At 30.7% G+C, this 14,803-nt stretch overlaps 1 protein-coding gene across 1 annotated transcript; it reads left to right on the top strand.

The window, feature by feature from the left end:
• Positions 1 to 4,276: 4,276 nt before the first annotated feature.
• LOC119610362 lies at positions 4,277 to 12,451 on the top strand. Its single transcript, XM_037965532.1, has 3 exons — positions 4,277 to 4,495; positions 7,549 to 7,613; positions 12,038 to 12,451. Exons 1-3 carry the CDS (start codon positions 4,475 to 4,477, stop codon positions 12,315 to 12,317), a joined length of 366 nt encoding a protein of 121 aa, XP_037821460.1. The 5' UTR covers positions 4,277 to 4,474; the 3' UTR covers positions 12,318 to 12,451.
• Positions 12,452 to 14,803: the final 2,352 nt, after the last annotated feature.

Raw genomic sequence — 14,803 nt, 5'->3', positions numbered from 1 at the left:
AAGCCTATAATATAGTCTATAATCTAGTCCACAGTGTAGTCCTTCAATCTAGTCTAGTCTGTAGTCTATAGTCTAGTCTATATAGTCTAGTTTATAGATTAGTCTATAGTGCAGTCTGTAGCCTAAAGCCAAGTCTATAGATAAGCCTATAATATAGTCTTTAATCTAGTCCACAGTGTAGTCCTTCAATCTAGTCTAGTCTATAGTCTAGTCTATAGTCTAGTCTATAGTCTAGTCTATAGTCTAGTCTATAGTCTAGTCTATAGTCTAGTCTATAGTCTAGTCTATAGTCTAGTCTATAGTCTAGTCTATAGTCTAGTCTATAGTCTAGTCTATAGTCTAGTCTATAGTCTAGTCTATAGTCTAGTCTATAGTCTAGTCTATAGTCTAGTCTATAGTCAAGTCTATAGTCTAGTCTATAGTCTAGTCTATAGTCTAGTCTATAGTCTAGTCTATAGTCTAGTCTATAGTCTAGTCTATAGTCTAGTCTATAGTCTAGTCTATAGTCTAGTCTATAGTCTAGTCTATAGTCTAGTCTATAGTCTAGTCTATAGTCTAGTCTATAGTCTAGTCTATAGTCTAGTCTATAGTCTAGTCTATAGTCTAGTCTATAGTCTAGTCTATAGTCTAGTCTATAGTCTAGTCTATAGTCTAGTCTATAGTCTAGTCTATAGTCTAGTCTATAGTCTAGTCTATAGTCTAGTCTATAGTCTAGTCTATAGTCTAGTCTATAGTCTAGTCTATAGTCTAGTCTATAGTCTAGTCTATCTAGTCTAGTCTAGTCTATAGTCTAGTCTATAGTCTAGTCTATAGTCTATAGTCTAGTCTATAGTCTAGTCTATAGTCTAGTCTATAGTCTAGTCTATAGTCTAGTCTATAGTCTAGTCTATAGTCTAGTCTATAGTCTAGTCTATAGTCTAGTCTATAGTCTAGTCTATAGTCTAGTCTATAGTCTAATCTATAGTCTAGTCTATAGTCTAGTCTATAGTCTAGTCTATAGTCTAGTCTATAGTCTAGTCTATAGTCTAGTCTATAGTCTAGTCTATAGTCTAGTCTATAGTCTAGTCTATAGTCTAGTCTATAGTCTAGTCTATAGTCTAGTCTATAGTCTAGTCTATAGTCTAGTCTATAGTCTAGTCTATAGTCTAGTCTATAGTCTAGTCTATAGTCTAGTCTATAGTCTAGTCTATAGTCTAGTCTATAGTCAAGTCTATAGTCTAGTCTATAGTCTAGTCTATAGTCTAGTCTATAGTCTAGTCTATAGTCTAGTCTATAGTCTAGTCTATAGTCTAGTCTATAGTCTAGTCTATAGTCTAGTCTATAGTCTAGTCTATAGTCTAGTCTATAGTCTAGTCTATAGTCTAGTCTATAGTCTAGTCTATAGTCTAGTCTATAGTCTAGTCTATAGTCTAGTCTATAGTCTAGTCTATAGTCTAGTCTATAGTCTAGTCTATAGTCTAGTCTATAGTCTAGTCTATAGTCTAGTCTATAGTCTAGTCTATAGTCTAGTCTATAGTCTAGTCTATAGTCTAGTCTATAGTCTAGTCTATAGTCTAGTCTATAGTCTAGTCTATAGTCTAGTCTATAGTCTAGTCTATATCTAGTCTATAATCTAGTCTATAGTCTAGTCTATAGTCTAGTCTATAGTCTAGTCTATAGTCTAGTCTATAGTCTAGTCTATAGTCTAGTCTATAGTCTAGTCTATAGTCTAGTCTATAGTCTAGTCTATAGTCTAGTCTATAGTCTAGTCTATAGTCTAGTCTATTCTAGTCTATAGTCTAGTCTATAGTCTAGTCTATAGTCTAGTCTATAGTCTAGTCTATAGTCTAGTCTATAGTCTAGTCTATAGTCTAGTCTATAGTCTAGTCTATAGTCTAGTCTATAGTCTAGTCTATAGTCTAGTCTATAGTCTAGTCTATAGTCTAGTCTATAGTCTAGTCTATAGTCTAGTCTATAGTCTAGTCTATAGTCTAGTCTAGTCTATAGTGTAGTCTATAGTCTAGTCTAGTCTATAGTGTAGTCTATAGTCTAGTCTATAGTCTAGTCTATAGTGTAGTCTATAGTCTAGTCTATAGTCTAGTCTATAGTCTAGTCTATAGTCTAGTCTATAGTCTAGTCTATAGTCTAGTCTATAGTCTAGTCTATAGTCTAGTCTATAGTCTAGTCTATAGTCTAGTCTATAGTCTAGTCTATAGTCTAGTCTATAGTCTAGTCTATAGTCTAGTCTATAGTCTAGTCTATAGTCTAGTCTATAGTCTAGTCTATAGTCTAGTCTATAGTCTAGTCTATAGTCTAGTCTATAGTCTAGTCTATAGTCTAGTCTATAGTCTAGTCTATAGTCTAGACTATAGACTAGACTATAGTCTAGTCTATAGTCTAGTCTATAGTCTAGTCTATAGTCTAGTCTATAGTCTAGTCTATAGTCTAGTCTATAGTCTAGTCTATAGTCTAGTCTATAGTCTAGTCTATAGTCTAGTCTATAGTCTAGTCTATAGTCTAGTCTATAGTCTAGTCTATAGTCTAGTCTATAGTCTAGTCTATAGTCTAGTCTATAGTCTAGTCTATAGTCTAGTCTATAGTCTAGTCTATAGTCTAGTCTATAGTCTAGTCTATAGTCTAGTCTATAGTCTAGTCTATAGTCTAGTCTATAGTCTAGTCTATAGTCTAGTCTATAGTCTAGTCTATAGTCTAGTCTATAGTCTAGTCTATAGTCTAGTCTATAGTCTAGTCTATAGTCTAGTCTATAGTCTAGTCTATAGTCTAGTCTATAGTCTAGTCTATAGTCTAGTCTATAGTCTAGTCTATAGTCTAGTCTATAGTCTAGTCTATAGTCTAGTATAGTCTAGTCTATAGTCTAGTCTATAGTCTAGTCTATAGTCTAGTCTATAGTCTAGTCTATAGTCTAGTCTATAGTCTAGTCTATAGTCTAGTCTATAGTCTAGTCTATAGTCTAGTCTATAGTCTAGTCTATAGTCTAGTCTATAGTCTAGTCTATAGTCTAGTCTATAGTCTAATCTATAGTCTACTCTATAGTCTAGTCTATAGTCTAGTCTATAGTCTAGTCTATAGTCTAGTCTATAGTCTAGTCTATAGTCTAGTCTATAGTCTAGTCTATAGTCTAGTCTATAGTCTAGTCTATAGTCTAGTCTATAGTCTAGTCTATAGTCTAGTCTATAGTCTAGTCTATAGTCTAGTCTATAGTCTAGTCTATAGTCTAGTCTATAGTCTAGTCTATAGTCTAGTCTATAGTCTAGTCTATAGTCTAGTCTATAGTCTAGTCTATAGTCTAGTCTATAGTCTAGTCTATAGTCTATAGTCTAGTCTATAGTCTAGTCTATAGTCTAGTCTATAGTCTAGTCTATAGTCTAGTCTATAGTCTAGTCTATAGTCTAGTATAATCTAGTCTATAGTCTAGTCTATAATCTAGTCTATAATCTAGTCTATAGTCTAGTCTATAGTCTAGTCTATATTCTGTTATATGGGCTGGTCTATTGTCTAGTCTATAGTGTGGTCAATGTTCTAGTCTATTGTGTCGTCAATAGTCTAGATAGTTATTTTTGACATTTTTAAATGTAGCCTGTAGTTGATCGTTCTATTTGTAACTCATTGCAGCAATGAACACTGTTCAATAGAGCCGCTTTATCAAAAAGTAATAAAAGCACGCAATTGCAGGCAACTGTGTTAACTGTTGGCAACGTATTTATCTTACATACAAACATATGTATGTATATTTAGTTTTTAATTTTGGTTTTTCAAAAATGTAACGTCTCTTTTTTAACGTAGATATGTATAAAAGTTTATATATGTATTTGTCACTTAATTTAAATTTTGCGAGTCTTCTTGTTTGATTTTCGGTTATTAGTGACTGCATTTTGGTAAAGTATAAGTAAAACACATACTCTGGCAAAATGTTGCCACAAAAAACAACCCCCTTTTGATGTTACCTGTTAACTAGCAAAATGCCTGGATTTCTGTTAACATTTCTTTACTCTTTAAAGTTTACAGTGTAAAATGTATGAATGGTGGATTTGCTAGTTGTTTGTTATTGGTAAATTTTTCTTGACTCTTTTATTTCTTGTTGTTTTTATATTTGTACATAATTTTATATATTTTGCTTTTGTTGTTATGATGTTAATAAGCATTGACGACGACGAAGCTTCTGTAAACGCTTTATGCTCTATACACTCACTCTGCCGGTCTGTCTGTTGGTGGCCTCAGAGTTTATTTCAATTTTTGTGTATTTTTTTAGTCGTAGTCTTCATATATAAAAACGATCTGCAAACCATGTTAAGTTATCAGTTTTAATTTTGGCATTGTGTATTAAAAAACTTAAATTTTTATCAAGAAAAGAGTTTAGTTTTGTGTTAAACTCCTTAAAATTCCTTTTTTTCGAAAATATTAAAACTTAAGAAAGTTTGTTAAATTTTTTAAGTAAATTTTTATACTACCAAAAAAAACCACCAGTTATTTAAATATGACCGCCTTTAAAGTAATTGTAAGTGTTAACAAAGGTTTATAACAAACAAATAAGTAAACGAAAACGAAAGTGTTTTAGAATACAAAAAAGAACAAATTCATAAAACCAAATCTAAAGAATAAATGAATTAAAAAACAAATATATATTTTATAGTGACAGTTTTATTACGACCTGATACATAAATGGCAACAAATCATGTCGGGTTTATAATATGAATTTTAAATGTATAACACAGTTAAAATAAAACATAATTCAAATATTTTATATTGCTCATACAGAACGTGTTGAAAATAACGTGGGAAAGTTGCTATAGTATGCCATACCAATAGGATTAAATCATGTTTAAAAGAACTTAAACTGGCGTTAATAAAAAGTGAAACTATTTATAACAAGAAATTACATAAGTTATGTATATGTGTTTGTGCTTGCTTACTAGTTTAAATTGAAATTCTAGTTCTAATTAAATGTTCTTTTATGAACTTTATTTAGAGCTAAAATAATTATTGTGAATGATTGTTTGAAAAAAGTAAAACTTGCAGTTTATAATTAAAAGCTTTAGAATTGATAATTAGTTGGAATGTCGCTTTAAAACTAAAGATTCTAAAGCAAATAATATTTGCCTTGATTTCCTATGATTTTATAAAAGACTTAAGCAACAAACCTATGTTCATAATGTTTTTGTCCAATAGTCAAGCAATAATGTGTGTTTTGCTTTGATTTCTATTGTTTTTTGTAAAAGACTTAAGAAACAAACCTTTTCTAGTGAAAGACTTAAGCGGTAAACTTCTAGTTCTTTCTTATGTTTTGATACTCTTCCAGTTGTAATCAAAGAATTATGAAACTGTTTTTTGTTTAAATTTCTATTGTTTTTACTAAAGACTTAATAAACAAACCTTTTATTTATAAGTAAATGTTTTTAGAGAAAGATTTAAGAAGCAAACTTCTAATTCTCTAGACTAGACTGTAGACTAGTCAATAGATGAGACTAAAAACAACACTAATGACTGGACTAAAGTGAATACTACACTATAAACTAGACTATAGACTAGACTTTAGACTGGAATATAGACTAGACTATAGACTAGTCTATAGACTAGACTATAGACTAGTCTATAGACTAGACTATAGTGTAGGCCATAGAATAGACTATAGACTAGACTATAGACTAGACTAAAGATTAGACTATAGACTAGACTAAAGACTAGACTATAGGCCAGTCTATAGACTGGACTATAGACTAGACTATAGACTAGACTATGGACTAGACTATGGACTAGACTATAGACTAGACTATAGACAAGACTATAGACTAGACTATAGACTAGACTATAGACTAGACTATAGACTAGACTATAGACTAGACTATAGACTAGACTATAGACTAGACTGTAGACTAGACTATAGACTAGACTATAGACTAGACTATAGACTAGACTATAGACTAGACTTTAGACTAGACTTTAGACTAAACTTAGGCTAGACGTTAGACTAGACTTTAAAATAGAAGTTAGACTGGACTTTAGACTAGACTTTAGACTAGACTTTAGACTAGACTTTAGACTAGAGTTTAGACTAGACTTTAGACTAGACTTTAGACTAGACTTTAGACTAGACTTTAGACTAGACTTTAGACCAGACTTTAGACTAGACTTTAGACTAGACTATAGACCGGATTTTAGACTAGACTTTAGACTATACTTTAGACAAGAATATAGACTAGACTTTAGACTAGACTTTAGACTAGGCTTTAGACTAGACTTTAGACTAGGCCTTAGACTAGACTTTTGATTAGACTAAAGACTAGACTATAGACTAGAATATAGACTAGACTATAGACTAGACTTTAGACTAGACTTTAGACTGGACTTGAGACTAGACTTTAGACTAGACTTTAGACTAGACTTTAGACTAGACTTTAGACTAGACTTTAGACTAGACTTTAGACTAGACTTTAGACTAGACTTTAGACTAGACTTTAGACTAGACTTTAGACTAGACTTTAGACTAGACTTTTGACTAGACTTTTGACTAGACTTTAGACTAGACTTTAGACTAGACTTTGGACTAGTCTTTAGACTAGACTTTAGACTAGACTTTAGACTAGACTTTAGACTAGACTTTAGACTAGACTTTAGACTAGACTTTAGACTAGACTATAGACTAGACTTTAGACTAGACTTTAGACTAGACTTTAGACTAGACTTAAGACTAGACATTAGACTAGACTTTAGACTAGACTTTAGACTAGACTTTAGACTAGACGTTAGACTAGACTTTAGACTAGACTTTAAAATAGACTTTAGAGTGGACTTTTTACTAGACTCTGGCTGGACTTTTGACTAGACTCTGGCTGGACTTTAGACTACACTTTAGACTGTACTATAGACTATACTTTACTAGACATGGGTTAGATTATGGACTAGACTATATGGCACTTGTTTACAACAAAAACTTTTAAAAAAAATTTGTTTGATTTCTATTGTTTTTGTAAAAGTCTTAGGAAACATACCTTTTGTTTACAAAATCACTATTAAAGAGAAAGACTTAAGAAACAAACATCTATTTCTCTCTTTTGTTTCCCCATCTGTTTGCAACAAAGACTTAAGACACATACTTTTTAGTTCATACTTTTATTTTTGTCTCAAAAAAGTGAAAGACTTAAGATGCAAACTTTTTCTGTTTTGTTATGAAAAAGACTTAAGAAACATGCGTTCTCGGAATCATCTCAAAGAAGACTTAAGAAGCAAACGTCATGGCAAGTTGCAATGAAATTTAAACAAAAGACTTAAGAAGCGAACTTTTATTGTATTACTTAATGAACCAATTATCAGATGTGATTGAATCTTAAAGCATAAATAGAAGAAGAAAAGAACTATCATAATATTTAATATTAAACTGTAATATATGAACCATAAGCTAGCTATAGTAAGACAAACGACTCGCATCCTAAACAACTTTCAGTTATCGATAACCAAGTATTTAATACGGAATATATTAAAGATTTTCCAATTTTATTTAAAATTTACCTAAATAATTTTTATTAAATCCCCTTATTTTACTCAATTTTCTAGGTCCTCTTGGCTGCCATGTTAGCTTTGGCCTATGCTGCTCCTTCACCCGGCTTCTTTGGCAAACAGTAAGTAATTTTCATTACAATTTATTAAAAAATTTTTAAAACATACATTGTTTATGCAATTTTACTTATTTTTATTAAACAAGAGTCAACATAATTTAATTTTAGATTAACAAGAAAAATATTTTTAACTTTTTTTCCATAAACTCTTATAATTATCTAAAAAAATACCGGTAAATTGTTTAAGTTATAACTGTGGCAACTGCCAATAAAACCACAATTGTTAAAAGAAAAACACAATACAAATTACAACTAAAACAAAAAGAAATATGTATATTCCAGTATTTGTATCTCATAATATCTATTACAGCACAAAATTGTTGCACAGAAAAAAGCAAACAAACTATGATAGGAAGCTTTTATTTGTTACATCCTTAAAATAATTTCCTTTCTCCGTTTTTTTTTTTTTTTTTTAATAATTGTTATTGTTTTAGTTGTTGGGGTTTTTTTCCAATTCATTCATAGAAACATAATAATAATATAGGAAAATTTAACACAATGGGTTTTCATTTAAAAATATTAACAAGAGTTGCAAAATAATATAGTCTTGCTTAAGAAAATTGATGTCTATTTAATTGCGATTATTGCAGTTAAATTATTTAATTACTTCAATTACTTTGTTTATTAATGTGAATACCATAATTGATTTTGAAATTGTTCAAAGATGTCATTTCTTACAGTCTTCTCTTTATTATGTTTATATTAGAGCCCTGCATGAGTAACTCTATTTGCTACACACAATGAGTGACTCATTGCTTTGCACTCAACTCATTGTTTGTTTAGAATAGTATTTACAAAGTTTTGTTATACTCAAACGTTGTGAGTACTATCAAGTGAATGTGCAACTACATTCAAATCGAGCGAGTAAACAATTTGTTTATGTTAAAACAATACAAAATAGATTGTTTGAATCGAATGAATCGATTCAAACTTTTTCTTGAATAAATGGTGAAAATTTTGAATGCTGTTAAAACTAGTTCCTGTGGCCCGAATTCGCTGAAATTTGGTAGTCTTGAGTACAATTGATGACAAGATAATATTATGTTCGAATATTCGAAATTAAGTTCGAAAATTCGAAGTTATGTTCGAAAAATTTTTTATGCTTTTAAATTATTCTTTGAGTCCAAAAAACTAAAAAAAAAATTTTCGAAAATTCGAACTCATGTTCGAAAAAAATTTAAAGCTGATAAAACCAGTTTCCGTGGACCAAATTGGCTGAAATTTGGCAGTGTTAAGTACAGTTGATGACAAGATAATATTATGTTCGAATATTCGAAATTAAGTTCGAAAATTCGAAGTTATGTTCGAAAAATTTTTTATGCTTTTAAATTATTCTTTGAGTCCAAAAAACTAAAAAAAAAATTTTCGAAAATTCGAACTCATGTTCGAAAAAAATTTAAAGCTGATAAAACCAGTTTCCGTGGGCCAAATTGGCTGAAATTTGGCAGTGTTAAGTACAGTTGATGACGCTACTATATTATCTTCGACTATTCGAAATTAAGTTCGAAAATTCGAAGTAATATTCAAAAAATCTGTTAATTTGTCGAACTTAAAAATTGTTTTGCTTTCACTCGATTCACTCACTGTATACTACTTGAATTGAATCACACAAACACTCTCATTACTTGTTTCGTTTGAATTGAGTATTGACTAACATTCCTTATTTTCAAATATACTATTCATTTCATTCATAAAACAATGAGTGAGTCAAACACAGTGTTTGAAAAAAATCAAATAGAAAAAAATCTGGTATAGAATTCACTATAGTATGGGCTGTAGTCTAATCTATAGTGTTGCCTTTAGTCTAGTATACAGTATTGTCTTTAGTGTTGTCTATAGTCTTGTTTATAGTCTAGTCGACACTCTATGGTATATAGTTTAGTCTATTGTCTAGTCTATAGTCCTGTCTATAGTCTAGTCTAAAGTCTAGTCTAAAGTCTAGTCTAAAGTCTAGTCTAATGTCTAGTCTAAAGTCTAGTCTAAAGTCTAGTCTAATGTCTAGTCTAAAGTCTAGTCTAAAGTCTAGTCTAAAGTCTAGTCTGAAGTCTAATGTAAAGTCTAGTCTATAGCCTAGTCTATAGTCTCCTCAATGGTCTAATCTATAGTCTAGTCTTTAGGCTTGTCTATGGTCTAGTTTATAGCCTAGTGTATAGTCTAGTCTACAGTCTAGTCTGTAGTATAGTCTATAATCTAGTCTATAGTTTAGTCAATAGCCTAGTCTATAGTCTAGTCTTTAGGCTTGTCTATAGTCTAGTTTATAGCCTAGTGTTTAGTCTAGTCTACAGTCTAGTCTGTAGTCTAGTCTATAATCTAGTCTATAGTTTAGTCAAGAGCCTAGTCTATAATCTTGTAAACAGTCTTGTCCATATTATATTTTAGAATCTAGTCTTTGATCTAGCCCATAGTCTTGTCTATAGTTTTGCTTATAGTATTGTCATGTCTATAGCTTTGTATATATTCTTGTTTATGTAGTCTAGTCTGTAGTAGAGTTTAGAGTCTATATACTCTTCTCAATAGTATGGTCTATAGTCTTGTCTATAGTCTAGTCTATAGTATTGTCCATATTTTATTCCAGAATGTAGTCTTTGGTCTTGCTTATAGTCCAGTCTATTATCTAGCCAATAGTCTTGTTATTAGTTATTAGTATAGTCTATAGTCTAGTCTATAGTTTAGTCTATAATCTAGTCTTGTCTATAGCATTGTATATAGTCTTGTCTTCTCTACTTGTCTATAGCCTACTCTATATTCTGTTATCTAGTCTATAGTCGAATATAAAGTCCGTTATATTGTCTAGTCTAGTCGACAGTCTAGCCTAGTCTAAAAGCTAGTCTGTGATCAAATCTATATTCGATTCTATAGTCTTGTATAAAGTCTTATTTATAGACTAATCTATAGTCTAGTCTAGTCTATTGCCTAGTCTATTGTCTAGTCTATAGTCTCTGCTATAGTGTGGTCTAAATTCTAGTCTATTGTCTAGTCTTCAGTCTTGTTTAGTCTATATCCTACTATATTTTCTGTAGTCTATTATATAGTAATCTATAGTCTGATATTGTCTAGTATAATATATTTTCTACGTTATAGTATATAGTCGATTCTATAGTCTATTCTATTGTCTAGACTATGGTCTAGCCTATAGTCTACAATCTGATCCGTAGTCTTGCCAGTAGCATTGTCTACAGTCGATATAATCCGACATTCTACATTCTGCTCCATAACATGGTCAATAGTATTATATCTGGTGTATAGTGTGGTCTATGTACTAGTCTATAGTCTGGTCTATAATCTCTCTAGTTTATAGTCTTGTAATTTCTAGTCCATAATCTGGTCTATCGTATAGTCTATGTATGGTATGTTCTATAGTCTTGATTATAGTCTGTTTCAAAGATCCGTTTCATACGACTTGAAAATCTTAAAAAATTTTGTTTTTTCATTTCCTTGTATTTCATGCCAGTGTGTTTTTTTAATATTAAATTAATATTACTTACGACCGTTGTTGTCAGTTAGTATGACTTAGCAATGTAATTCAAATTCCATAATAAATTATGCTGTAATGCATACGAAAATATTTTAATAAAATATTTTTGCCTTAACAAATTTAACATATAAGACGAATATTTGTTGCCATACATTGACTACGTATATAAACTTATTCTTTAACAAAGTAATGTTTAGTTTTAACTTAAATATTGTTTAAGATTTGCTCTCTTAATAAAGTTTTTGTTACAATAAGATCATATTTCCCTTAACCTTTTCATTCTCTTAATATATAAAAACATTTTTATATTACACATAGAAAGATCAACAAGTTCTAAACTTTAACACTTGAGTAGAGTTTCTAAATATTCCAAATATGACTTAACAATTGTTGTCAGTATTAATTAAATACATAAAGTTAACAATATAAAATGCGTTTGTTTATACATATTTCTTGAATGAAATGTTATTGTTCATTTAGTTGGTCGGTTGAATAGATGAATGACTGACTAAATGGCTGAATGACTGGTGGTTGGCACAAGTTGTAATACGCCATCTCAAAGTTGTCACATTTTGTACAGCAACTGCCGCAATTGATGTGAATATAATTTGTAGGCATATCATATGCAAATATATAGATAATTACACGGAATACTTAATTATAATAATTGGCCTCGAGAAATAAAGTTCATAACATATTATTAAACAAAAAACTAGACTCATGCAATGTCATTTGAAAGAAAGAAAAGAAAAATGACGTATAAAATAAATTTTCACTTTCATTATTTCATATTATAATAACAACAATATAATTAGTTGCAATCCAAACATCATCTGGCATACACCTTGAAAAATTAATTTCATCACACTGGCTAAATATCACTATTAAATCAATCATTAACTATTGCCAACTTTTATTCATTCCAAATTTATTGTTTTTTTGTTGTCCCCAGTGAACATCACACCATTCACGTGCCATACAATGTACACACCATTCATCATCATCACGTCAAGAAGGTACCCATTTACAAGGAAGTTGTTAAGGAGGTTCCCGTTTACAAGGAAATCGTCAAAGAGGTTCCCGTTGTAAAGGAAGTACAGGTCCCCGTCATCAAAGAAGTCCATGTACCCGTGTACAAAGAAATTCATGTTCCCGTACATGTTCATCATGAGGAACATCATGATCATCACGATTTTGATTCACACAAAGGATGGTCATCATCTGGTTGGTAAAAAGGAGTGTAGTTAATTCATTTATAATTTTTAGTTTTTAAGTTAATTTGTTTTTATTTACTTGTTAGTATTAAAATTTAAATGTTATGTACAATAATTACAAAAACACAAAAATTTCATTTTATCAAAGAATTTCTTCATTGTAAATATTTAATATGTCTCATTTGTAATCTTCGTTTTTTTTTTTTTTTTTGAAAAATCAGTCAAAGAGTAATAAATTTAAAAACATTTAAAATAATATTAATTAAAGAGTTTTTTTTATTTTAAAGACTATAGACAAGACTATAGACTATGCTATACACTAGGCTATAGACTAGAATAAACTATACAATATAGGCTAGACTATATACTATAGAATGAACTAGACTAGACTATAGACTATAGACTAGACTATAGACTAGACTATAGACTAGACTATAGACTAGACTATAGACTAGACTATAGACTAGACTATAGACTAGACTATAGACTAGACTATAGACTAGACTATAGACTAGACTAGACTAGACTATAGACTAGACTATAGACTAGACTATAGACTAGACTATAGACTAGACAATAGACTAGACTATAGACTAGACTAGACTATAGACTAGACTAGACTATAGACTATAGACTAGACTATAGACTAGACTATAGACTAGACTATAGACTAGACTATAGACTAGACATAGACTAGACTATAGACTAGACTATAGACTAGACTATAGACTAGACTATGACTAGACTATAGACTAGACTATAGACTAGACTATAGACTAGACTATAGACTAGACTATAGACTAGACTATAGACTAGACTATAGACTAGACTATAGACTAGACTATAGACTAGACTATAGACTAGACTATAGACTAGACTATAGACTAGACTATAGACTAGACTATAGACTAGACTATAGACTAGACTATAGACTAGACTATAGACTAGACTATAGAGACTATAGACTAGACTATAGACTAGACTATAGACTAGACTATAGACTAGACTATAGACTAGACTATAGACTAGACTATAGACTAGACTATAGACTAGACTATAGACTAGACTATAGACTAGACTATAGACTAGACTATAGACTAGACTATAGACTAGATATAGACTAGACTATAGACTAGACTATAGACTAGACTATAGACTAGACTATAGACTAGACTATAGACTAGACTATAGACTAGACTATAGCTAGACTATAGACTAGACAATAGACTAGACTATAGGCTAGACTATAGACTAGACTATAGACTAGACTATAGACTAGACTATAGACTAGACTATAGACTAGACTATAGACTAGACTATAGACTAGACTATAGACTAGACTATAGACTAGACTATAGACTAGACTATAGACTAGACTATAGACTAGACTATAGACTAGACTATAGACTAGACTATAGACTAGACTATAGACTAGACTATAGACTAGACTATAGACTAGACTATAGACTAGACTATAGACTAGACTATAGACTAGACTATAGACTAGACTATAGACTAGACTATAGACTAGACTATAGACTAGACTATAGACTAGACTAGACTAGACTATAGACTAGACTATAGACTAGACTATAGACTAGACTATAGACTAGACTATAGACTAGACTATAGACTAGACTATAGACTAGACTATAGACTAGACTATAGACTAGACTATAGACTAGACTATAGACTAGACTATAGACTAGACTATAGACTAGACTATAGACTAGACTATAGACTAGACTATAGACTAGACTATAGACTAGACTATAGACTAGACTATAGACTAGACTATAGACTAGACTATAGACTAGACTATAGACTAGACTATAGACTAGACTATAGACTAGACTATAGACTAGACTATAGACTAGACTATAGACTAGACTATAGACTAGACTATAGACTAGACTATAGACTAGACTATAGACTATACTATAGACTAGACTATAGACTAGACTATAGACTAGACTATAGACTAGACTAGACTAGACTATAGACTAGACTATAGACTAGACTATAGACTAGACTATAGACTAGACTATAGACTAGACTATAGACTAGACTATAGACTAGACTATAGACTAGACTATAGACTAGACTATAGACTAGACTATAGACTAGACTATAGACTAGACTATAGACTAGACTATAGACTAGACTATAGACTAGACTATAGACTAGACTATAGACTAGACTATAGACTAGACTATAGACTAGACTATAGACTAGACTATAGAATAGACTATAGACTAGACTATAGACTAGACTATAGACTAGACTATAGACTAGACTATAGACTAGACTATAGACTAGACTATAGACTAGACTATAGACTAGACTAGACTAGACTATAGACTAGACTATAGACTAGACTATAGACTAGACTATAGACTAGACTATAGACTAGACTATAGACTAGACTATAGACTAGACTATAGACTAGACTATAGACTAGACTATAGACTAGACTATAGACTAGACTATAGACTAGACTATAG

Source organism: Lucilia sericata, unplaced genomic scaffold (genome assembly GCF_015586225.1).
Source record: "Lucilia sericata isolate MDLA Ls3-8-SP2 unplaced genomic scaffold, ASM1558622v1 Contig001169F_arrow, whole genome shotgun sequence".
Taxonomy (NCBI): domain Eukaryota; kingdom Metazoa; phylum Arthropoda; class Insecta; order Diptera; family Calliphoridae; genus Lucilia; species Lucilia sericata.
Note: the sequence above shows the minus strand (reverse complement) of the source record. Positions and strands in the feature narration are given on the sequence as shown.

Coding starts and splice junctions, on each gene's coding strand:
- LOC119610362 (XM_037965532.1), top strand. CDS start 4,475: ATGACCGCCTTTAAAGTAATT. Junction 4,496..7,548: donor TGACCGCCTTTAAAGTAATT/GTAAGTGTTAAC, acceptor TCAATTTTCTAG/GTCCTCTTGGCTGCCATGTT. Junction 7,614..12,037: donor CCCGGCTTCTTTGGCAAACA/GTAAGTAATTTT, acceptor TGTTGTCCCCAG/TGAACATCACACCATTCACG.